The sequence below is a fragment of the Mus pahari genome, chromosome 15 (assembly GCF_900095145.1).
Source record: "Mus pahari chromosome 15, PAHARI_EIJ_v1.1, whole genome shotgun sequence".
Lineage (NCBI taxonomy): Eukaryota > Metazoa > Chordata > Mammalia > Rodentia > Muridae > Mus > Mus pahari.
In genome coordinates this window covers 51,989,073-52,015,810 of record NC_034604.1, presented here as the reverse complement: position 1 = coordinate 52,015,810, position 26,738 = coordinate 51,989,073, and the positions used below count along the sequence as shown (strand labels likewise).

Genomic DNA, 26,738 nt, shown 5'->3' with positions numbered 1-26,738 from the left:
AAGAAAGAAAGAAAGAAAGAAAGAAAGAAAGAAAGAAAGAAAGAAAGAAAGAAAGAAAGAACAGTCATTAATAATTTCCTGTTTCTTCAAAAACAAATGCCAAAATAAAGAATAAGATTTCTTAAAAATGAATCTCCTCCACACAGTTGCCTGCTACTCAAAGTTAGAACGGGGAGGGGCTGCAAGTGGACACTGGGGATGCCCATCGGGGATGAGAACCCTGCAAGATTACACTGTGGCGACAGTTGTGCGAGCCTGTAATTGACCAAAAACCATTGAATTGCACACTTACAAATTCTATGGCATGCAAATTATACCTCAGTGAAGCTCATTTTTGCAAAAATGAAGCCACAGCGGAAAAGAGATACAGGGCATACAGCGTTACGCTGTTCGTTCTAACAAAAAAAAAATAAAGGAATGAAACCAAAATATCCATTATAGACAGGTAGATAGATGCATAGTGGTGTGTGTATGCTAGAAAATATACATAGCTGTTAAAATTAGTATGGTAAATGTATGTGCATCGATAAATAGCTGTAAACGTGGAGCAAAGCCATATAAAATAACATGTCATTTTGTAAGAAACTGCAAGTAATATCATATAGCCTATAGGGTACATAGGCAAGCATGTCAAAGACATAGGAAACACTTTAAAAAGAGAAATCACTGGTCACCCCAGGAGTGAACCACCAAGAAAGATACCTCAATTAGAGGTTATTAATCTAGAGTGGTTTTTACCTTTATGCGACAATTTTGATCTTTGGCAGGAGTGAATTCCTAAAGAGCATGTACAGATAACACAGACCTTAAAAAATGCAACACCCCATTAAATTCTGCCTACAATTCCAACATATCTGCCCTCTTCCTGTCATCGCATCTAACTGCCTGAGATAGCGCATGAACAAAGGTTGTGGTTCACAGCTACAGACTGTCTAGTCCGTGACCTGTGGGCCCAGGCATCTCACTGCAAGAGGGAGAACACTCATCCCCAAAACGGAAAAAGCCAGAGAGAGGCTGGGGCCAGGGTTCCCATCATCCCCTTAGGGGACAAGTCTGCAGTGACCCTGGTACCCTCCTACTATGCCCCATCTTGAGGTTTCACCACCTCCCCTAGCGCCATCTGGTGGCCAACCTTCAGCATACCAGCCTTTAGGGTATCTTCAATATTCACACTATGGCATGGAGTGTCTTGTGACTTAACAAACTCTGTTGGATGGCGTTCACTTGGTTGTTGTTTTTATCCTTTTTTTTTTTTTAAGTGCCACATTAGGAGTTTAGTTACATAGCGGTTTGATTCAAAGCCACTATCCACGTAATACCTGTCCATTTTTAAGGGATTCACCTAGGCTCCAAAGTCAAAGCATACGTTCCTCAAATCTGGCACAAGGCAAAATTGTCACTTGTGTGGGAAGGAGGAAAGAACCATCCTGATTACTGTACCTAAGGCACTGGGTTTGAACACGTGATCCCAGGTGCTGGTGTCACAAGCTGGAGCCGCCATCGTAGGTCTAGGGGCCTGCATCTTTTCTTGCGTATTTTGACGATAGAATGTACAGGTTTTTAAAAAAGTTTGTCAGGTCCTCAAGCTTTTCCGTTATAAAATGCTATGGGCAAGGCCATAATGATCTCACAGTGAGAAATCCCACACAAATAAACAAAATCCTATAAAGATAAAGTGTAAAATTTAGGGTGGAAAAATAAAGTCAAAATGAAAAAATGCACATGAAATGCATCAGAGTCCAACAAAATTTCTCAGAGTCAATTTTCATAAAGCTGTAAACCATGACAAGCTAAGGACTCTATGTAGGACATAGAAGAGCCCCCACCAAGAACACCGTAAAGTCATCCAGAGGAGGAAACTTGATCCTGTCCTGTATTGTAATCAAACAGTCACTTCTTGAACATATCACGATTAACAAAATTTAATCATAGGAAAAAACATATCAATTTGATTAAATTTGGTCAAAAATGCATTTATAGGCATCTGAGGTTATAATTTCGAAGAAGGCAGTGTTTATTTTGAAGATGGCATAAGCAGATGTCCTCTTCAACCTTGAGGATTTTAGAAATGTCACAGGAAGGGGTGAGTTCTGGACTATCCCAGCCACAGCAGACAGTGATGGGCGTCTCCCAACGCCGTGTGCCGTTCCAACCACAGCGCAGCGGCTTGGTGGCACGGTGCCCTTCAGACTTTATCTAGCTATTTCCATTTTCAGAGGTTTGCTTAGAAGATCAGGGGCATGGTGTAGGAGAGGCACGGGAGTGTTTCTGTGCAGGCCCCATTCCACCCTACAGTCCCCAGAAAGGCAGGTGTGAGAGGTGGGTTGGCAACCGTGCTGTTTAAATATAGACAAACAGGTCCAGACAAGGACATTTCTAGAGAGAGGCCGGAAGGTCAGGGACGGAGCAGTCACCAGCGAGTCTAAAGCTTGGTGATCATCTGATTTAGTATAATGACCCAGGGACAGAAGGCATGACAGATTTATTGAAACCGTAGGTTCCACTTTACACTACCGACCTGCTGGGTTGCTTTTTCAACAAGACTGAACAGTTTACACAAACATGCGAGTAGTGCAGGCCGACAGAGGGAAAGACGGGAAGGAAGACAAAAAGTGGACTGGAGACAACCAGAAGAGAAGGATGATTTAGAAAAATCACGTTAACCATCTCTGAGGAAGATAACTAAAGACCCCTGCATGGTTTTAAAGCTCCCGAAACGTGGAAGAAAGGACAACGTAATGATAGAAGCTCAGAAAAGAAATGGGCCCGCACGAGAGTTTAGAAACCTCTTTAGAAGTAATGGAGTAGAAACGGGGGGGCGTGGGGAGTAGGGGTGCTGGAGAGGTGGCTCAGTCAGTAAAGGTGACAGGCATACGGTGCAGGCATGAGGACCTGCGTCCAACCTACAACGCACAAACAAAATGTGGGTTCAGCAGTGAGCACCTGGCATCCTAGCCTTGGAGAAGTGAAAATCTGATTTCTGGGTCTTGCCGGCTAGCCAGACTAGCCAAATGATGAAAACCGGGTCTAGGGAGAGACCCTGACTCTCAAAAAAAGCAAACTGAAGCACAAAAGAGGAAGACAAACATGGTAAGGCCAGCCTCCATGTGCACCTGCACACACATGCACATATGCACATCTGCATGCCTACATGCATGTACATACACTCACAAAATAGAAATGACGGAAAACACAATGAGAAATGTGGGTATAGAACGGATCAATGAAATGATACAAGTGGAAGACAGGTATCCACAATGTGCTTACAAATATCCCTTTAGAAAAAAGAAAGAAAGAAAGAAAGAAAGAAAGAAAGAAAGAAAGAAAGAAAGAAAGAAAGAAAGAAAGAAAGAAAGAAAAGAAAACTAAGCCAATAAAAGGTAGTGGATTGTATTTGAGTATTTTAGAGAAGTTCTTAGGGAAAAGACTTAAATCTCCCTCAAAAGGAGCACGCTGCCTCATGAAAACCCTTACACTAGAGTCATCCATTAGTTTAATTATATTTAGGCAACATTCACCATGTTTGTGGCACTGGCAATACAGGATAAACTGATTTCCTTTGAGGTCAGAAGGTCTCTCTCTCCCTTCCTCCCTGGCTTGGGAAAAGGAAACCTGAACAAGTAAAGAAACAGACGGACATGGTCGTGCCCTATAGTGGTAACTATGCCTTTTAAGGAAAATAAGGTCTTTGCGATCGGGCAGGAGATACTTAAGAGAGGGCCTTGGGGTCTAATGAAGAGACCCTGGGGGCTGCAACATAGACTGAAAAAGTAAAGAAATGTTGTTAATAATGTCGTTCCTGTAAGGAGTCCGTCCGTTTTAAGGAGGAAGAAGCAGAAGAAGTGATGTCATTTAGGTGGCTATTTAAAATCATCTAGACTGGGGCCACAGTGACCTGTGGACAGATCTAGAAAAAAAAAAAAAAAAAAAAAAAAAAAAAAAAAAAAAAAAAAAACGAATCAACTTCTGGGATTGCTGATGGCTGATTAACAGGACAGAGGAAGGAAAAAAAGTATAAAAGATGAGAAGGATTGTTAATTGAGTAAGTTGATTGGATGGTGTTACTGTAAATTTCTATGGAAAGGACTAGAAAAAGCAGAGCAGTGGGCATGGGTAGAGCAGTAGTTAGTGGTCCAGGTGTGCAGAAGTTGTCCAAAGAGAGATGATGGATGCCATGAATCAAGATTCCCTGGATGGTGCAGCTCCACACTAAGGTGCACCCTATGAAGGCGTTTTTACCAGCAGTGGATAATCTGGCTTTTTGCAAACAAAGCAAAAACAAACAAACAACAACAACAAAAACTTATTGCCAGCGGCAGTAAAAAGCAAAGTAACGGTAAACGTTGAATCACGTCAAGTTGCCATTCAAAGGATCAGACCCTATGTTAGGCAGTTCATGCAGCCAAAGCTTTGTTGGAGAATTATTTCCGGCTGTTAAATTATAAATCAATATAAATATATTAAGCAGGGCAGTGGCCATGCATGCCTTTAATCTAAGCACTTGGGAGGCTGAGACAGGTGGATCGCTGAGTTCAAGGCCAGCCTGATCTACAGAGCAAGCTCTGGGTGATATGTCATATGTATCTTTGCAGAGGGGCAGAGGGGCAGAGGGGAAGAGAGAGAGAGAGAGAGAGAGAGAGAGAGAGAGAGAGAGAGAGAGAGAGAGAGAAAGAGAGAACCATTTGAGAAAGACTCAGATCTAGGGGTAGCCAAACTGAGCCCCCAGATTCTAGAAACCAACTAGAACTCAAACTTCACAAGCTAGCTCATTATTTTTGTGAGTACTCTTAAAATTTCATAATAAGGTTTTCCCCCCTAAAACAGAAAATCTACGGATTCACATCATTATGAATTTCAGAATACTAAAAGCAAAGTGAAAATACTTAACACTTTTAGAGGAGGGTGGAGAATAGATTCTCTTCAAATAAACAAAAATACAGGGCAAATGAAAATGGCAGACTATCTTCAATATTTCTAAGGGAAATAATTTTGAACTTCAAATTTCAAACTTAGCATGTAAAACCAATCAAAGTAAGGTATTGTCAAAAGTCTACTTGGTAATTTATATTCACATGACCTCTCTGAACTAATTAACAAACTATACATTTGAATTTGAATCCAAGAGACAGTGATTACATATGTATAGCCACACCACAGTCCCATCAGCATACAAGTTACTAGCTAAAGACATTTGCACAGATAACCACTACTGGGGCAGGACCTGAGGAGGCTGAGGTAAGAGGAAGGCAACTTCACCTGCATCCTAGATGACACAGTCAGTTTAAGGCAGTCTGGGTAACTTTGTAAGACTCTGCCTCAAAATAAAAAGAGCCTAGAGATAATAGCCCAGTGGGAAGCACTTGCCTAGTATGTGTAAGGTACTAGATTTCAATGCATAGTCTCAAAAAATTATAATTTTGACCCTGGTTGAGAATTCATTAAAAGAACGTTTCGAAATCATTTAAAGGATGCTACCAGAAGAGTGGAGAGAACATGGTAGTGCCCAAACCTGAGTTGGAGACATGAGGAAAGGACAGGAAATTAGATTGGCTTGACAGATGTTAAGAGAAGGGGCAACATCACCGTAAACGTGAAACTTAGGAAATGGCAGGCAAGCTTGGGAGAGCAAATGTGAAGAGATACAAAGATACACACACTTTCAAAGTTCTTTTGAGGATCAGCTGGATGCTTCTGTAAGAAACACACCAAGACAAAAGGGTGAGAGGGTGGCATGAAATAGACATGGGGAAAGACAGTCCAGGCATCTGCTAGTAAAAAGACAACACAAAAGGATGTCAGAACACTGAAGACTAAACTATGAAGGAAGGGAGAGGTTTCCCAGAGGATGAAGTTGGTCGTGAGCTCCCTGGTGTTAAAAAACGATCAAATGCAACTCACAGAAACTCACAGAATGTCATACAAACCCAGTAAGGATATTTGGAATTTTAATAAATAAGTTTGTTTGTTTGTTTGTTTGTTTTTAACTTGTTACATGTCACCAAGCAAAAGAGTGCCAACCCCTAAATTCTCCCTGTTTACGGCCCTCGGAGGCCACAGCTGCGCCCGGGATCCCACTCAAAGCCTTCCTCCCTGGTCCCCACCACCTCAGCGGACCACCTTTCTTCCCACAGCCATTTCCTCCCTTTCAGAAGCTGGCCCCCTGTTTCACAGAATGCTTCCTCTCTGGGGGAGTTTCTTGCTGTCCACAAGGACACCATCCCTCTCCTACAGAGGCAGGGTCAAGAAGGAAACTTTCAGAAAGGAGCCATCTGATTGGATGAGGTGCACTGGGGGTCATGTGACCACTTTAATCTTGCCTCCTTAGCTTTTTGCTTTTGTTGGGACAGGGTTTCTCTGTATAGCCCTGGCTGTCCTGGAACTCACTCTGTAGACCAGGCTGGCCTCGAACTCAAAAACCTGCCTGCCTCTGCCTCCCAAGTGCTGGGATTAAAGACATGCACCACCACTGACTTGGTATCTTGTCAAAGGCTTTTAAATACGATGAGAACACCAAAAGACAGTTAGGAAGCTGTGGTTTCTAAAGCTGCTCGTAATTTTTTTTTTCCTATGAAGATGAGAACGAATGCAGGACCAAGCCAGGCATCTGTGAAAATGGGCGCTGTGTTAACATCATTGGGAGCTACAGGTGTGAGTGCAATGAAGGATTCCAGTCGAGTTCCTCGGGCACAGAATGCCTTGGTGAGTGAACACGTGACTATTTCCCTGGGTGAGTATAGCGTGTCTATGATGTCATCACAGAACAGCTCTGCACATTCATCCATGTCTGTCGAACAGACCTTGTAGTACTCTACACGCCTCCGCCCACAGATACACATCTCTTAAAATGATGTATCTATATGCCTACGCCTTACATGCCCATATAGCGTAAGTAACAACCTGAAATAGTCTTTCCAACGGGGAGATTAGTTAAGCTCTGTGGAAAATGTGACTTCAGTAAGGCTGACATCAGGAGATGATTTAATTCCAAAAAGAAAATATTTTCAGTGTGAGGTAAGCTCTCCCAATACTAATGCAAAGCAAACGCCACGCTTTTCCGAAGCGCAGCAGGGGTTAATTTTTACATTCCGGTCCAGAAAAAAAAAAAACAATGCTTGACAAAATAATGTCTAATTGGAAATATTACCTCATGGGCACTGTAGCAAGCTGAACCGATGCTGAAATGTATACACTGTAGCCGGTGATGTTAATGAAGGGCAGCTGTAAACCTAGGGTGTGGTCAACTTTAAAGGAACCAGATAAAGAGGAGAAATCAACTGGTATTTGGCCTGGTGGGGTCAAGCATCAGACGCTCATCAGCCTGCTGCTTTCATTCCTAGGGATATTTTTATACCCAACAATGTATTTTATTACCTCTTGTCTCTGATTCAGGTCTTTATCAGACGTATGTCTTTAAAGACACTACTTTCTGCTCATATTATGGTCTTACTAGAACAGTTGGCTTATGAGACTATGCTGAAGATATTTCTACGTGCTTACATCACAGCCCCTGGACTTATATTAATCTGCTATTTACAATGCACCAAGTCCTCTCACTGTAGACAGTAACGGCATAACTACCATGCTCATAACATAGTCTTAAATTTATTCTTCATTTCCCTACCTTTATCACTTTGTCTAACAGGAAAAAACTTCGATGTTTCTTCCTCTTGGGTTCTCTGGGAATACATCTCCTAACCATTTGCCTATCACTTTCACTGAATCCAAAAGAATATAATTTCTATTGACTAATTCATTCAATTTTCCATTGAATAACTTTTGTCAAGCTTAATACTAGATTCATAGTATAAACACCATGGGGTGGGGGTGGGGGAGTATATTGTCAACAAACAATAGCTAAGCGTCAGCCGCTCATGCAAGAAGAACGCTCTGAATTTTGAAGGTTTTGCCGGGAAGGAGTGCATGATGGTCCACTGAAAACCAAGCTGACTGCTACCTGGCCTTGACTCTCATCTTGTGTTCTACTCCAGACAACCGCCAGGGTCTCTGCTTTGCCGAGGTACTGCAGACAATGTGTCAGATGGCCTCCAGTAGCCGCAACCTCGTCACAAAGTCGGAGTGCTGCTGTGACGGTGGCAGAGGCTGGGGCCACCAGTGTGAGCTGTGCCCACTTCCTGGAACTGCCCAGTACAAAAAGATATGTCCCCACGGCCCAGGATACGCCACTGATGGAAGAGGTAATGCACTGAGGGGACTTGAGGCATCGTATCAGACCTGTGGATTTTGTACATCCAAATTAATGTAAAAGAATAATTCTTTCAAAATTCTGTCTGAAAATCTGGTACTCTATGCATGAATCAAAAGAATATTCTTGCCTAATGCTGTATACAGGTGTGTATACGCACTTGTGTACACGTGTGTGTGGAGGCCAGAGGAACTCTCCAAGTAGGCCAGGCTGGTCTGCCTGTGCACCTTGGGGATTCAGCTGTTTTCATTTACCTCACTACCCCTGGCCTGTTAAAATGCAGGGTCTGGGGCTCTAACTCATATCCTCATGCTCTTGCAAGCACTTTACCCACTGAGTTATCTCCCCAGCCCATGTTCCACAAAATTTAAGAAATCTATTCCTATGTCAAACCCGAGGGAGACTTTACTATTCTCACTTAACAGAGGAGGAAATGGAAGCACAGAACTATGGTAACAATAAATAATGTCCCAAAACACCATGGGCAAGCCCTATCTGACCCCAAAGGCCTTGGGCACCGATAACCTCCAAACTGCACTTGCCTTGTTTAAAGAAACGGTGCACAGCTGAGTGTGGGTAGGAATTCATTCTATTTTCAGGCTACTTCCGCGCTAGCAGGTTTCATAATTAACTAGAGGTTTCCACTTTTCTGTGTGTATGCAACCAAGTGTTTTGTGGATGTTATGAAAGATAAACTGGTTCCCTCCATTGCTGTGGAGACTGCCCGGCCCGTACCTGACTGCTAACTGAAGCCTTCCTTCAAAGTCTTAAGGCAGTGGGACCTGGAGGCCCGGACTTATGGATAGTAAATGATCACATATTTCAAGCGGCATCTTTCTAACATGTACCAAAAATGGCAGCTCCCACTTAGGATACGAAATGAACAGTCCGGCATGAGTCTGCCGGCATAGATCTCCCCTTGTTTCTCTCTCCCTGCCTCTTCAGATGTTCCTGTTTCCCTCCCTTTTCACTGAGAAGTGAAAAGGGACTTTCCCAGAACTTCCCTGGTTGTTCCATCTCACCCCCAAACTCCTTCTCACTTCCAGCTGTCTCCACTGCACACGTGTTAGCTTCTCTCCTCTTGCCCTACAGATATCGACGAATGTAAGGTGATGCCAAGTCTCTGCACCAATGGCCAGTGCGTCAACACCATGGGCTCCTTCCGGTGCTTCTGCAAAGTTGGCTACACCACGGACATCAGCGGAACAGCTTGTGTAGGTAAGATGTGGCTGTACACCCCAGGGTTGGCAACTCCTGCTTCCTACAAACCGAGCACAGTCGGGGGGCACTGGCCTATTCAGCTGGCACTATGCTGGCTGGAAGTCTCAGTAATGATCCTCTTAACAATAGAGCTCTTGCTTGCTTGCTTAATTGTGTGGGACACAGGGTCCAGGTCATCTCAGATTCTGTGAAGTTGGGGGGGGGGCATAAAAATGGAAAAATGAGCTCTCAACCTTTTCTATTTTAATTTAAAATTTACAAGCACACATCTATTTGGTAAAGAGAAAGAAATGGGCTTTTCTTATGGATCCGGTGTGTTTGGAGTGTGAAGCAGGATTCATTTTTACGATTTCTCGTGAAGTGAAGCAACTAAGCGTCATCTAAAATCTCTCCTTGCAAAGAAGTCTCACTGCCACATCCTTTGGCTGTTTACATAGTTTTCTCATCTTTAATTAGTAATCGTCTGATTCGTGCCATTTTCTGACAAACAGAAGGCTATGGGAGAGCCTTCTTGTACCCTTTCAAACCGCTCTTATTTCTATTTCCCCAGCTTTATGTGACACCCTCTTACAAAGGTTAAGCAAAACGGACCAACTCCACAAAAGCATTTTAGTCACACAGTAGAAACAGCAGACAGGGGAGTAGCCAGGAGTGGGCTCCAAGTCAGGAGCGTCTGCATGCAGCAGGCCTCCGTCCACTCCAGGAGCTCTGTGGAGGAAATGGAGAGTTACTGCCGTCAGTCACAGGCCTGGCAGTAAAGAGTTGGCATATCCCAGAGAGGACAGACCAAGGATAGCTTAGCATCAAGATTGTGTCCGTCGGTGGTTCTCAACCTTCCTTAATGCTGCAGCCCTTTAATACAGCCCCTCATGTTGTCTGACACCCACCCCTAACGTGTCCTCTCCCCCCCACCTCTGTCCATAAAATTAATTTTCGTTGCTACTCCATAACTGTCATTTTATAGAGGAGCAGTGTCTCAATTTGTAAGACGGTCTGAAAGGTATTTCTCAATGGTGGTGACCATCATAAGGTTGAGAACCTAACCGCTGCTGTAAGTAGACAGCAGGGTGTAGAGAGGCCACAAAGCAGGGGTTCACCGGAGCATATGTAACCCCACCCTGGGGCCAAACAAAAGGAACGGAGGGGAAAGTGGTGAGACCCTGGGAGGACAGAGTGTGCAGAGGACATCTGTGAGCAGCTGCGGGGAAGCCACTGGCTCGGCATAAACCCAGGCCAGATAGACAAGAGGAAACGGGAGTGCTCCTAAGGACTAGTCCAGCCTGATTAAGTTGAAGAGTTTCTTGAGTTTGGATTTTTTTTTTATTTTTTTTATTTTTTTGAGCCCAGACAGTCGTCTAGACATTACAAGATCTAGCCAAGATCTGTGCATTGATCCTCAAAGTAAGCCAGTCTGCTACTTTAGAGAAAACTGTTGTAAGCGTCATTTCTTGCTGGCTGGGTTCACTGTATGTTGCAGAGGGAAAGCAAGGACAGAGTGAGAATGGGTGGTGGGGGGATGGAGAGGCTGGTCCTTTCTCGTAACCAGGACTCTCATGTTGGCCTTTCCTCTACTTAGACCTTGATGAATGTTCGCAATCTCCAAAGCCGTGCAACTTCATCTGCAAGAACACCGAGGGCAGTTACCAGTGCTCCTGCCCACGGGGGTACGTCCTGCAGGAGGACGGAAAGACGTGCAAAGGTGAGGGGAGTCCCAGCAGCCACCGCCCTGCCCTTCTCTCTCTCTTCAGGAACCTTTGCATATTAGCCTTGTAGCACAGGCTTCCCCTGTGTTAAAATGCTGCTCCAGGAAACTTTCCCCGGGGTTCCTGTTATAAAAGGATGGGGGACTTTAAAATCTAAATTAAAACATGTTGCTCCTTAGAAATGAAAAGAAATAAAGTCTGCACGTATGCACACAGACACACACACACACAAAGGACTATTTTTTTTTTCCGCCAAGAACCTCAAATTTACTTCAAAGGAAAGTGGTTGGAACTGCTTGTCATCGCATTAAGCAAAATAAGCCAGCCTCCGGAATGCAAACATCCTGTTTTCCGACGTATACACAATCTAGACTTTCTTTAAGGAGTATAAAAATATCATAATGAAACCCACTACTTCGTATGCTATCCTAAATATTTTTTTAAAAAAAATCTAAATAAAATTTAAAAAGAAGTCTGGCATGAAAGTGCAGAACTCTTTGGGGGAGGTGGTCAGAGGACAGAGGGAGAAACAAGAAGAGATATTAGGGTGGTAAATTTGAGCAAGTCACACATTTATAAAAATACCATAATCCACCCATTCATTTGGTAGCTTTTAAAAAAACATTAATGAAAGAGTTGGTAAGAGCCATCAGGAACTGGAGTTCTGGTAGCTCCTAACCTCGGGCCCCACCTCAGTCCTACGCGCATCTGTGTTTACTGCAGACTGGTGAGGAGTCGGAGTATGTGAGTTAATTTGTGCGCACACTGTATTAAAAATAATTAGCATGCCAGGTCTGGTCACTAACATGGCTTCAGTGCCATTCTGTGTTTGATCTTATAGGAACCCTCCTAAGCATGATGCCAACGGGCCGCACAGACGGTTTAACTGTATTCTCTGTGAAGCAACATTTTCTTTCCAAGCTGTATATAATAATTATAATAATAATAATAATAATAATAATAATTACATAAAAAGGTAGCAAGTGCTGGGATTTTCTTGAACCCAATTAGAGAAATGGTTCTGCAGAACTGACTTTCTTGCACAGTATCTGCAAAATGCATGGAACTCACACCTTCCACTGCACGAGGGACCCACTTTGAATGTATTTTCCCAAATTAAGTTTTTACTCAGGTTTTGAGTTTCCTATTAGAAGAGTCCAGATATTGGTTCTAAGATTATTGTTGTTCTGGTTTTGCTTGTGGGAGGAGTGGGTATTCGTTGTTATTTAAGAGGGTTTCTCTGTGTAGCCTTGTCTGTCCTGGAACCCACTCTGTAAACCAGGTTGGCCTTAACTTACGGAAATCCTCCTGCCTCTGCCTCCCATGAGCCACCGCTGCCCCGCAGGAGCTGTGGTTTTGCTTCTTCCCTTATAAGTAATGGTGTTCCCATTTGGACCTGGTAACCCTCCCTCCATTTCCAAGCTCTGCTGTATTTTTATTTAATATTCCCTTTAATAAGAATATATAATCATCTGTGTACTAAACTGCATTAACTACAAGATGGGACGACTTTTCCATGTTACCTTTTAAAATGGTGGACCTGCCGTGTTTCAGCCATCCAGTTTCTTGTTTTAAGACAATTTTACCCTATAACCTTTAGCCATGCTGGGCCAATTAGCAGCCTTCTATACTTAGGCTGCTAAATATGCACATTGAACCCCTCCCTCATGCACATATGGGAGCCTACAGACTGCAGATGAAGTTTAAACCCAATCCCTCCCACCCCCAGAAAAATGCATGACTTTCCCTGGACTTCTCTGTCATTTCAGACCTCGACGAATGTCAAACCAAGCAGCACAACTGCCAGTTTCTCTGCGTCAACACCCTGGGGGGGTTCACCTGTAAATGTCCGCCCGGTTTCACCCAGCATCACACGGCTTGCATCGGTAAGGCAAATCGCAGTCAGGAGCTTTGACAGACAGCTCAGTCTGGCCTAAGGATACAGATGTTTGCTGACCCGAACAGCATCCACCGGGAAGAAGGCCTGGACATGCGTTTCCACATACAGTGGCCACACTATATGGTGTCTCCTCATCGCATCCTCAGTACAGTTGTGGTACAGATCATGGAAAAAGTCCTGCCCTGCAATTGTACAGCAGGCATATTTTAAACTGTGCCTCAGTGTCACAAGCCAAACACAGCTATGATGCTCAGATAAAATACGATTAAAGGCTATCCTGGAAATTTTCAATTTTATTACAGAAGGCACATTTCAAGAGATCCTAAGTCTGTAGTATCTAAAATGGTGCCTCTAGTAACTCTAAAATACATTCCAGTTACAAGTCACTGAAAACCCCACACTTCATGCTATGCTACTCTTGCTAATAAATTCTGATCTGACTTAAAATGCTTGCCCCACCAAATGAAAACATGGTCTCATGCCCCTCAATTTATTTCACGGAGTGAGATTTAATTGACAGACCACATAACCAGGAAGCTTGACTCTTTCCCTCTGTCTCGTGGCTTTGCTAGATAACAATGAATGTGGGTCTCAGCCTTCCCTCTGTGGAGCAAAGGGGATCTGTCAGAACACTCCTGGGAGCTTCAGCTGTGAATGCCAAAGAGGGTTCTCTCTGGATGCCTCTGGGCTGAACTGCGAAGGTGAGTCCACGTGCACAGGGAGCCTGGATGTGGTGGGGGCTTCAGAAATGGTTCCATAAAGCATGGGCCATTCAAGCCTGAGCTCAGATCCCAGTACCCAGGTAAATGCCAAGTGGGCATGGGACCTCTTCTGTAATCCCCATGCCCTGGAGGCCGGATTGGAACCTGTGGAGCAGGCAAGATAGTCAGACTAGAGGGGTCTGCACGGTCTGGGTTCAGCAAAAGACCCTGTCTCAATACACAAGGTAGAGTACAATACAGGAGCACATTCATAGACACAGGCACATGCACACATACACACAGACACACAGACACACACACACACACACAGACACACACACACACACACCTCCCTGTGTATACACATTTGCCCGTGCACAGAAGAACACGAATATGCATGCACACCACACACATATACACAGACAAAAATAATATTTAAACTCTGCACCCATAGTGCCTCCCACACAATAGGTATTCTTCTCCTAGGTAATCCAAAGGAACAGCTAATTGGAAGAAAAATAAGAAAACTATCACTTGGGGGTCTTCAGTGTTTACATGGCATGTGCTGACGTCACATTCAGGAAGGCAGATATGTTAGCACTGCGTGTCTCAGATTCCAACACCAGCCACATCACCTTTACACTTTTGCTTTGTGTTACAGTTTAGTGTCCTGTTATCCTTTTTTAAAGTTATTCCTAGAAATACGTGGTTTTCCATTCTAGATACAATCAAAATGTGAAATACACTCTTTGTACAGATTATAGTACAATTTTATATACATTTTCCAGCCATTTTTACTTAAAATTTTTAATTTTTGTATCTGAAATCAATAGACATCGAGGCATTCTGAACCTACAGCTGCTTGCCATGTGTGAATTCAGCTCGTGACCATTCACATAAGATACCATTTATTAATTATCCATGTAAATTTGTTACACACACATCAGACATGCCAATTTTATTTCACTCTTTTGGGGTAGATTTCAAAGCCTTAGTTGTCATTCCAAAAGTGTATGCATATATTAACAAAGAAATTATTCCATATGTTGTACCACATCTTGCCTAAAAATAACAACTACGTATTCAAATACTTTAAAAGGATTTGCATCTAATTAGTCTTGACTGACAATAAAAAATATTTGCGTGCAAAGCCATTATACTTTGCAGATAAGTCCATAGTATTTGTATCTTCCCCACAGTGGGAATTACACATGAATCATTTTTGAATCAACTACAATCTTTAATATATAATTTACCAAATAAATCATACCACATGGAGCTAGTCGATTCAAATATACCACATTTGTGGTGACGATGGTTGATTTGCTGAAACTAAGCTGTGACTCAGAGCACTGATGTGCCGTGGTCGGGCGGACAGCATAAGAATAAGGTGGTTTCTTATCTCATTCCTTGCACCATCACTGACTAACAACCATGTTGAACAAAAGCCCAGTCCCTCCATAGCTGTGCGTTGTTTATTGGTCCCCTTAAAAGGTTGTGTTTGGAATGCGGTCACCAAGAGGATGTGCAGAGTGTGTACTTGGGTTGTTTTTGCAGATGTCGATGAGTGTGATGGGAACCACAGGTGCCAACATGGCTGCCAGAACATCCTGGGAGGTTATCGGTGCGGCTGCCCGCAGGGCTACGTCCAGCACTACCAGTGGAACCAGTGTGTTGGTGAGCATTCCTTGGTGGCCCAGGGCTTGGCTTTTCTCAACGTCGGTGTCTGGATAAACTAAATAATAGATGTTATAAGATGGATTCCTAAAACCTAAAAGCCAGTTTAACCATGTACAGTTATTGTGTGAAAGGGCTAGAGTTAGCTCAGCGGAAGAGCACTTGCCTAGTATGTGTAAGGTCCAGGGTTCTACCCCACCCCTATGCACTGTTAAAAGGGTGGACAGGAAACATCTGCATAAAAACATTAATGCACAACTGGGGTTTTATTGTGCTCATCTCTATACTTGTGCATGTGACAAAATCCATCATAAACATGTTTTTGGAATATTTAAAGGCACATCAACTAGAGGTGTAGTCCTTTTGACTTTTGATGTACTATGAGTTTGGGGATGGTATCAAAAACATGCTTTGATGCTTTTCAATAGTAATTTGTTAGATTTAGTTCACGGAAGTGTTCACCCATTACCCTGGTTTAAATCTAAAAGACCCTTTCCATCCTTTTTGTGACAGGGCCTCCTATAGTCCAGACTTATCTATAACTTGCTATGTAGCCCAGGCTATCCTAGATTCTGCCACCTCTGCTTCCCAGGGCAAGGACTTCAGACGTACATCACCGTGTCTGGCTAGGAATCCTAAGCCCCCAAGGATGATCCTTCCATCCTCATGGATCACATGGACTTAATGAGTATTGCAAAGTTGCTTCAACATAGAAAAAGTAACTAGCCAGAGTAAATGCTGCTGACGACTCCAGACAAAAATGTTTATAAAAGAAAGCACAACAGGCATTCTGTTCTGTCCCTGCACTGAGAGTAATCATGGAAGTGCTCTCCGTAAGAAACCCCTGATCAAAGAGACCTTTATTCTTCCTGAGTAGCCTGAGCCTATGCCCAATTTTGTGGCTCTATTTGAACACACTCCATAGCTGCCCTGTCCAACACATTGTGAGAGTAGAAGCTTGCAATGCCCAAGAGGAGAGAAGCAGAGCCCCTCCCCCAGCCCCACCCCAGAGAGCAGCAGACTGCTTCCTTGTCTCTGAAGGGATTTAAGATACTACACACGTCATTCAAATGTGCTGTAGTGACCCACCAAACTAATTGATGTGATGTGCTCTTTTATGTTCCTCTCAAAAGAATTTTCTAATGGCAGCTTAATGAGCCGAGAAGAAAACTGAACATTTCATAAGAGAAATGAGGTCCATGAAGTTCTTATCGGGACTATGGCCTCCTGCCAGGTCAGGGGCAGATGCTTTGCCACACCAGATCTGCATATCTGTGATGGGAGGAGAGGCAGACAGCCTATGATTCTGAGCAAGGCCTAATGACTATGTGTGGGGACGTGTCACAAATGAAACCCATTGTTTTGCACACTGGCTAAAAATGATGAACAAAAAATTTTAAAAACGTGCAGCTAGCAAAGAAAGATAAGGCTAAAACTTTAAATGATTATCAAAGCATTGGGTTAAACAGCCAATCAAATGATTGTGTAAATATAATTCACTTCTTCTTTTTTCTTAATGGAAAAAAAAAATGTTGTAGAATTCCTCAAGCCCTGATATATTCATACACTGAAACCATGTGCTGTAAACTATAGAAAGTAGTGGTTTTTACTATTAAAGATGATGTAGAATTTTATTTTATTTATTTATTTTGTATTTATATGAGTACACTGTAGTTGTCTTCAGACACACACTAGAAGAGTGCATTGGATCCCATTATAGATGGTTGTGAGCCACCATGTGGTTGCTGGGAATTGAACTCAGGACCTCTGGAAGAGCAAGTCAGTGCTCTTAACCACTGAGCCATCTCTCCAGCCCAATGTAGAACCTTATATTAGGGTGTTTGTAAACCCCCAGGCCCATCATTTTAGTAAGGACTGCAGGCTTCGTGGTTAGTTCTGCAGAACTTAAGGCAGAAGAATGAGTCTCTAGTAGTGAGTTTACACAGAATTCTTGGTTTGAATGAGAACACAAAAAGAAATTAGAACACATAGACGTCACCAATTCAAGTTCTTACGCTTCTTAAAGTTTTAATCTGTGAACAGCATGAACTGCAAAACCATCTGCATGAGCCTTTAGTAACTTTGGGGTTTCTGTTGACGAATGGCCTGTGTGCGGCTTGAAAAGGTGAGCTACCATCCCAGTTTCCTTTCCTCGAGTTCATGAGTCAAGTGCTTTATTTAGCCTAGACCTCCAGAGTCCAGACCCAGGCCTTCGAGTCTCCTAATCAGAGAAGCACCTTGAACAGAGCCAATAGTGTTTTCAAGAATGAGGCATGGTAGCATTTACCTGCCACGGCAGCACCTGCAGACTGAAACAGGAGGACCCAAGGCCTGTGAAACCCATTCTCAAAAAAAAAAAAAAAAAAAAAAAAAAAAAACACTGGTCAAGGAAAGGAACTGGAAGCACATAAGCCGGTCTCCCCCACTTGCAAGAGTTAGCTTTTCTTTCTTCAAATGCTCATCTTTAGGCAGTCACTCCTTTGATAGACAGAGACAGAATTGCAGAGATTCTGGATCCCTCCAGGGTTCCTCCACTCACGTCTGATAAAATGGACACTGTTCTTGCTTTTGAGCCACATCACATGACAATTGGAATTGTAGATGTGGCAGAAAAAGAGTGAACTTTACCCAGCCGGGAAGATAATGAATGCATCAAATTCGAGTGATAAGAATTAGGACCAAGCTCAGATTATCCGCATCTGTTCGCATAAACACCCTGTGACTGGAGGGAGGTGTGTGTGGGGGGGGGGGGAGGCGCTTTCAGGTTGTCTTCTCTGGTGAACAGCCGAAAGTTTCAGCCCATACATCAGACTCCCTCAAGTAGAACTCTGAAGTTCACGCTGCTCCTCGTGGTACCATCAACTCAAGATGAGTAAGTGGTCTCTGAAAGTGATCATTTTGGAGAAAGCTTTTCCTACAAATTCCCACCTTGTGAGTTTTCAGCTCCTTACCACAGGGACTTGAGAGAACATCCTAGGACACAGACTATCTGGACACAAGTGGGGTTCTCAACCACCAGCAAGTATTGTGATCATTTGACATTGAAAACGGGCAGCTGATATGAACATTTGCATATGAAGAAAATGTTTCAATATGCAATTTTTTTGCCATTTACTGCAGATAGCTTTCAGTTCCTTCTGTATTATAAGCTCTCCCAATACAATCCCAACATAGCCAAACAAGGCATTTCAATTCACAGCATATCTCAAACAAGCCCATACTTAACTAAATTCATACAGTGCTATCATGTTATATATTTATAACATATAAATATGAGAACGCACAGTACTTCCAGAAACATAATCCTGTTTTAAAATGTTCTTGTAAATGGAATATTTAAATTAAATTTACTCAATTAATTGGCTTTCTTGGTAATTTTTCTGACTTACACAATGCCTGAATAAAGTCACAGTGGGAACATGCCTTTAAGTTTGTAATCTAATTTAGATTCCATGTTAGATGAGAAATACTACATATTAATGTGAACTAATTATGAAAGTGGATGAAGCTTTGGGGCAGAATTTCAAATCTTTCAAATATAGAAATAAAACAGTGGGTACATTCAGATCCCACATAGCCAACCTACTGAGAATTTATGCATCTTCTGTGCATAAAATAAATGCCAGGAGATTTTGCGTATTAAGCAAATGACCATATTTTATATTCAGTGGCTAAGAGTTCTTCATTTACGTGTCTCATTTAATTCTCCAGCTATGCACATTACATTAAAATATGCCTATAATACCTGTGCTTTCCATAGCCTCTATCCTGTGCTTTGCAAAGTTCAGTTTCCTGTCTAGAGTCCTCTGCTGAATCCCAACTCCATTGAGGAAATCTCCCTGAGCCGCCGCCCAGGGTTCCCACGCCCACACCCACATCCAGTAATCTGGAGCAGTTAAAACCACTCTTAGTTCACTAAAGTCAGTCAGGGTTCTTTCTGTTGCTTTCATAGAAGGCTCTGAATTTCTCAGGGACTCCCTCCCCTATATACATGAAGAGCTGGGGGAAGTGCTAAGGGCCATCGGGCACAAATGCTGATAGAGAGATGGGCTCTTTTAAAAATCCACATGGTTCATGTACAGTAAAATTCACCTTTCTACAGTGTCGGTTGAAAGTGTGTTCTTCCAGGGGTATGCAAGCATCAACCCCAAGAGTCTCCAATGCCACCATCCGCCCACCCCTGCAATAGAAACCCCATAACTGATCGCCACTATCCCCCCTTCCTCCCTCCGCCTCCCCCTGGAAACTGCTAATCTGTGTCTCTCTCTCTCTCTCTCTCTCTCTCTCTCTCTCTCTCTCTCTCTCTCTCTCTCTCTCTCTCTCTCTCTCTCTCTGGATTTACCTAAAATACAGATTTTTGAAATAAATCTTTGTTAAGAGAATAAAAGAGCCAGGCAATGGTGGCACGTGCCTTTAATCCCAGCACTTGGGAGGCAGTGGCAGGCGGATTTCTGAGTTCGTCAAGCATGTAAAGACATATATATTTTGGAGTAATATTTTTTAAACTAACTTTTCTTGTTGCCTTAAAGTCAATCGTAAGAGCATTTTTAAAGTTATCTGCCCTGTGAACTGGTAGGCCCTTGGAGACCACCCCCTTCATCTCCTCTGTCCCTGCCCCTCCCCTGGGTAAGAGCTTCTTTCATTTCTTTTTTTGAACAGATGAGAATGAATGTTCCAACCCTGGTGCATGTGGCTCCGCCTCCTGCTATAACACCCTGGGGAGTTACAAGTGCGCCTGCCCCTCCGGGTTCTCCTTCGACCAGTTCTCCAGTGCTTGCCATGATGTGAATGAGTGTTCCTCCTCCAAGAATCCATGCAGCTACGGCTGCTCCAACACAGAAGGCGGCTACCTCTGCGGCTGCCCACCAGGGTACTTCAGAGTGGGACAGGGGTAAGATATTGTCCCCAAAAGCAGGGACGGGCGGGTGACTCTTCCTCTCCCCTGAGCAGTCAGGGTCAGGCAGCCTTGTTTCCCACCCCTGCAAGGGTGAAACTGGAACCCCTGTGTGTGAAGTCCAAGAGGGGAATAGCATTGGGACTTAGGTGCCATGCAGGGTAGAAGCACTTCCTTGTGGAGAGCCTGAGACATGGAAGCATCAGCCCTTGGTCCTTGTAATGGCTGAAGTTGGTTCATCCTGACTCAAGGCCAGATGCACGGCTTAGGCAACTCCTGTGTTACTGTGAGAGACAGATGTGTAAATAGCGTCCTTCCCTGCGTCGCTCTGCTGATTTCCACAGACGCTGACCCAGCCACCCCTGAGGAAGGACTTTCTGTTCATCTGGTCTTACATTGTCCAGAAAGGGATCAGTCCTTCCCCCACAAGGCTGGCTACCCCTTGGGTAACTAAACTTTGGCAGATCTTACCACTTGTGCGTGGTGGCTGGGTGGCCCCACCCCACTGAGACTGCTCTCCTTGGAGACACAGAAGGTGGTCCTTTACCCCTTAATAGGGGTGATCTTTGAAAGGATTAGCAAGTCTGGCGGGCACTAAGGGACATGAACCAGTCTGTCCAGCACTGATATACAGTCACATGTAACAGAAAAGATTGGGCTTAGCAAGGCTCACTTGAGAGCCAATGCATTGCTGCCTTCTGCTGACTAAAACAGGAATGCAGAAATGCCAAGTTCTAGAGCAGAGATCTTTGCCCATGCGGTAAGAACTGGCTTCAGGCTCCTCTGGGCTTCCATAGCTGCTTTTACCTCCTTGAGTAGACTACTTTCAAGTGCTTCAATCTAAATAGGATTGAGAGCTAGGGAAGCCCAGGACATCTTTCCCTCTGTGTGGCAAAGAACACAGCCACAAACATCAGGTTTTGTGATTAACGCAACTCCTCATGCTGTGCCGACCCCAACCATAAAATCATTTCCATTGCTACTCATGACTGTAATCGTGCTACTGTGAGGATCTTTACATAAATATCTTAATTGCTCCATGGTCTCAGGCAGACCCGAGGGGTTGCGACCCACAGGATGAGAAGGGCTGGTTTAAAGCTTCTTCTATGCTTCCATGTTTCCTAAAGACGTTTAGACTGCCCAGGCTAATGGTAATGTCTAAGAATGTTTTGCATCTCGTAAACAGCCACTGTGTCTCGGGAATGGGCTTCAACAAAGGACAGTACCTGTCGGTGGATGCGGAGGCAGAGGATGACGAAAACGCTCTGTCCCCAGAAGCGTGCTACGAGTGCAAAATCAACGGCTACGCCAAGAAAGATGGCAGACGGAAGAGGAGTGCACAGGAGCCTGAACCCACCTCAGCCGTGAGTAGACGCAGAGCAGAAGCCCTGCTTTGCCGAGGAAATGGCATGGGGAGGGGGAGGAAGGAAAAAGGTTACACACACACACATACACACACACATTCCTCAGCCCTGCCCACTGATCATCTGTGTCTCCCTAGGGCATGTGCACCTAACCTCTCCCTCAGCTCCTTCACCTATAAAATGAGGATTAAAACTCTCAGCCTCTGAATGTTGCTGAACAGGAGTATGCGAAGTGCTTGTAGCAATGCCTGATGAGCACATCAGTGATTAATAACCCACATACAGGCATCATATAAGCATATAGGCATGTTGGTGATTTCCCCCGAGGCCAAGGACAGTATGAGGCCACCACTTACCTCTCTTTTTAGTTACTATTACTGAAAATTGCCCCTATCAATACACACACACACACACACACACACACACACACACAATTAGACTCATTTCTTAAATTGTCCTTTTCCATACACACACACACACACACACACACACACACACACACACACACACACATACTAACTGGCTGTGCTTCAGTATTCTGGGTCTCAGAACCCTTTCTTATCTATAGGACCATACTAATTTAGCCCCAAGATCTCTGATACTATTTTAAAATGACAAGTCAATGTTACATGTATTTTTAAGTAGACTGAAGTATCCAACTCGATATTTAATCATGACAAATCACTCATCAAAATATAAAGCCTTCCCGATGTGTGGTACACAGAACATGTCTAAATAATGATGGGTTCCTCAAAGCTTCTGTAACCAGAACCTCACTTAAGCACAAACCCACATCAAAGCATTATGGGTTTGTGTGTGTGTGTGTGTGTGTGTGTGTGTGTGTGTGTGTGTGTGTGTGTGTGTCCTGTCTAACTAAGGCAGCATTCCTCTCACACACCAAGTGACAAATTCAGTTCATATTGTCTGAGCCCTGCTTTTTACCAATCCTGGCTCACTCTGCAGATGACTCTGAGCCTTCTGAATAAGGAGGCGCCTAGAAAATTCACAGCCCAGAGATGGTTTCCCGGGGTGCAAGGACTGCTCTTGAATAGCAATAAGACTTCTCATGTTGACCCCACAAAAGATAAAATTAGACACATTTCTTAAACTGCCCTTTTCCATTAAAATGTTTGAGAATTTCACACATGTATAAAATGTATTATGATCATATTGACCCCCGTTTCTTCCCTCCGACTCCCTGAAGAGATGACCCACCCACACACACACACAACACAACATTAGTCAGTGTCTCACTGGCTACAATTAGTGCAACTCACATACACACTATGTATGAGGACATCCGCTGAAACAAAGACAAACTACCAGTGGCCACGACACCAAAGAAAAGTGACTATCTCTCAACTTAAACGTTAATCTTAAGCATAATATTGTATAAGCCCATCAAAGGGCCCTGATATGTGACTATTGTCTGTGGCCTAAGTCCTATAACTTTAATGATCTTGTCGAGGTTGGGTGAGAATCAGGAAGATTTACAGGACATCCTCTGCAGGGTAAAGCTTTTCCTCACCCTGACAGGAATTTGCAATAGCCTCTTTTGCAGACAGCAAATAGCGAGACAGGGCACAGCCTCAACCTGCCTCTGGGGCTATATCAGTCAATCGCCGATGGGATGGCCTTTGAGTCTGCCCTGCGCCCTGTACCAACTCAAGTGTGTTCTTGCTCTATCCCTCAGGTGGAGCAAATCAGCCTAGAGAGCGTAGCCATGGACAGCCCAGTCAACATGAAGTTCAACCTCTCCGGCCTTGGCTCCAAGGAGCACATCCTCGAACTGGTCCCCGCCATTGAGCCCCTCAACAACCACATCCGTTACGTCATCTCCCAAGGGAACGAGGATGGCGTCTTCCGCATCCACCAAAGGAATGGGCTCAGCTACCTGCACACGGCCAAGAAGAAGCTGGCTCCCGGCACATACACACTGGAAATCACCAGCATCCCTCTCTATGGGAAGAAGGAGCTGAGGAGATTGGAGGCTCACAATGAAGACAACTACCTTCTGGGGGTCCTGGGGGAGGCTCTCAGAATGAGGTTGCAGATTCAGTTGTATTAGCCCTCTGCAGACTTGGGCCTCAGCCCAGACCCCAGCACAGCCAGCCTTCAGAAGTGTTTGGAATGTCACTGACTAATTTTGAAGAGGAAAAAAACAAAAACAAAAACAAAAACAAAAACAAAAAAACAAAGAAGGGCTTCTTTTCCTTTCCTCCTCCCTGGGTCAGACTCCGGAATGTTGACCCTCACAGGGAAGGATAATTTAGACTCTGGTATGGCCAAAGATTTGAGTGCAAAGGCAAACATAGTTACTGTATTTTTTATATAACTTCATTTTTAAATATATTAAAAAAAAAAAAAAAGCAAACCTAAATGTTCAAGAGATCAGCGTATGGCACTAAATGCACAAAAATAATGTGAGCCTTCTTCCTGTTAGCAGTCTATAACACTTTGGGTATTTTGCTATAGTTGCTAATTAAAAAAAAATATAGATGTTTATTTATTTTAATGCAGTAATATATGGAGAAATGAACAAACTATGTAAACAAAAAGGGAAACTCGCTTGTTTTTCTTAGATTTATAAATTTGAACTATTTCTTTTAGAGGTGCTTTAAAAAAAAAAAAAAATCCAATACATTCAAGAGATGTTTTCCTTTAGGTTTTCCGCCAGCCCTCCAACTGGTATGCACCTGACTATTTCAAAGAAAGTCTTGCGGAGCTGAATGGGCAGTGTAATCAGTAATTTAAAAGATGTGGAAGTCGTTTGATCCTGCCCAAAGGAAATGAAAGCCAGAGCAGCTCCCATGACAATATTTCACATCACCAGATTCACCAGGCAACAGGAGAGGAAGCTCAACCACTGTAGCAAAATACCTTGACTGCTTGTGGGACCGTTAGCGTTGCAGGCCAAACTGTACTGTATTTCTTCCTCGTAACCTCAAGGACCCACACGTGCCTCCCACAACACCTCACTCTTACCAGGGCGTGCTGTGCACCTGTGGTCCCCTAGGCAGCTGAAGAACCCCGCCGTTCCTTTGAGCAGGAACACCCGGCGTTCTGTCGAGTTTGGTGCTGTCATAGATTAAATGGTGCATTTATTATGTTCAAGCTATTTCAGGATTGCCATGTGTTCAAACAATCATGCCATGCAGCCAAGGAATATATGTTGATGTTTTGTTTTGTTTTTTAAACCCATGGTTTTTATTTTTATTTTATTTTTTAGAATTTTCATTAATACTGTAGTTATACACCATATGCCTCATTTTATCATAGCTTATTGTGTATGAAATACGTTTGTAAAATGAACTGATGTTTAGTTTGCTTTAGCCATTTGAAAAGATGCCACACCGGGAGGTAACCAATAAGAGCGCATCTCCACACTTTTCTCCCTGGAGAACCCATTCCCGGAAGAGTGATGGAAACCTGAGATATGAAATGGCCAAAGCACACACCGCCATTCCTCTCGCACCTGTGTCAACCAAAGAGTAGTAACCAGTTATAGCCAATGTTTTGGGGCTTTTTGTTTTGTTTTGTTTTGTTTTGTTGCGTTTCGTTTGTTTGTTTTTAATAACTAAAAAGAAAAAGAGAAACCGTGTAAATTTGTAATCAAGTGTTTGTGAGGAAAAACGTATGGGTTTTGGTTGTGTTTGTTTTTGTAGGTCTATGTACCAAATATGACACTTTTCTTGCAATAAAGCTTATTTTGGGGTAGTCTTACGGCTGTGTTTTCTGAGACTCCAACGGCTGGACCATCTGTGGGAGGCACCGGAGACTTCGCTTACAGGGATATTTGTTAAAGAACTAGACAGAGAGCGAGGCACGGCCACAGGAAGGTGAAGGGACAGTGTGCCTTATGTGACAAAGACAGACGCTGGGCATTTGCTTCTAGATCTATTCACACGGGGAGTAGAATTAGAGCGGTGGGTGTTTCCAATTCTCCATGAATCATAAGCATCCTGGGGTCCAGTTTTCCAGAAAATCCACTCCTTCCATCAGCACATTTGCGGGATGTCTTATTAAAGCACTCGAATCATCCGTAAGGCACAGAAAAGAGCAAAGTTTCCTGAATCGAAATCTTGAAGCCAAAGTGAACTGCAGACGTGTGTCAATATACATGGCACACACCCAACAGCATGCTGAAGCTTGTCTCCTGCCTCGCTGTGCAGTCTACTCTAGGAAGTGACTAGATTTAACAGGGTATTTAATGTGAACCCTCTCTTGATAGATTGCTAAAATAGGCGTGCACACATATACATACACGTGCAGATCCACACACGCCCAAAAGAAAAAAAGAACTTTACAAGACTTATAAGTTAATTCAATCCATGGTAGGATTTATGTGCTTAAAATTTTCATCCAAGGAATAAGAGAACAAGGGAATATTATGACCAATCTTATTCTGTCCTTTGCCAACCAGAAATTAGCTTCGTGGAATAAGAAAAGTATGTGCCTTGGGGTGTCCTTTAAAACTTAACCATGCGCATGCAACTTCATCTGGTGTCTATTAATAGTACAGCTTGAGCTCTGTAATGTCAAATGACCTGGAACCAGATTTGACTCTAGTTCTGAATATGGAGCAACAAGGCTCTTACTCCACCTTTAATCTGCTCATGAGGAAGTCTGAAAGCCTACCCTGTTGGGAGCTTCGTGCAGAACATAAAAAGGCATTGGGCCTGCAACAAAGAAGAATGCTCGAAGAAAATGACTCCAAAAAGCTTCTACCCAAGTCAGCACTTTATGGGCATCCACAGCTGCTTTATGACAAGTGTAACTTAGGTCATCTTACAGCTCACCACAGAGGATGTTTTAGGCAGCATGTTGTTATTCGCATTTCCATTATATTCTCAAAAGATTCACTCAGCATATATTTTTTTTTTTTAATTTACAGAAAAGTATGTCAACTCGGGAATCTAAATCAAACCCAGTGACTCTATGCAATAGTCACAATGATCTTCAGATGGCAGCAACTCTCAACTCTCTCTCTCTCTCTCTCTCTCTCTCTCTCTCTCTCTCTCTCTCTCTCTGTCTCTCCTCACTGTGATTTAGAGCTCTTCAGACCTCTGTCCTGT

General features: G+C 43.4%; 1 protein-coding gene across 1 annotated transcript in view; it reads left to right on the top strand.

The window, feature by feature from the left end:
- The window catches only part of Fbn2 (fibrillin 2), a 205,113-nt gene extending 179,727 nt beyond the window's left edge, over positions 1–25,386 (top strand). The window contains exons 56-65 of the mRNA XM_021214571.1: positions 6,574–6,699; positions 7,989–8,195; positions 9,296–9,421; positions 11,001–11,123; positions 12,897–13,013; positions 13,600–13,728; positions 15,286–15,405; positions 20,065–20,296; positions 21,486–21,663; positions 23,357–25,386. Coding sequence (XP_021070230.1) covers positions 6,574–6,699; positions 7,989–8,195; positions 9,296–9,421; positions 11,001–11,123; positions 12,897–13,013; positions 13,600–13,728; positions 15,286–15,405; positions 20,065–20,296; positions 21,486–21,663; positions 23,357–23,731 — 1,733 coding nt within the window. The 3' untranslated portion in view covers positions 23,732–25,386. The remainder of the gene's footprint in view (positions 1–6,573; positions 6,700–7,988; positions 8,196–9,295; positions 9,422–11,000; positions 11,124–12,896; positions 13,014–13,599; positions 13,729–15,285; positions 15,406–20,064; positions 20,297–21,485; positions 21,664–23,356) is intronic.
- Positions 25,387–26,738: the final 1,352 nt, after the last annotated feature.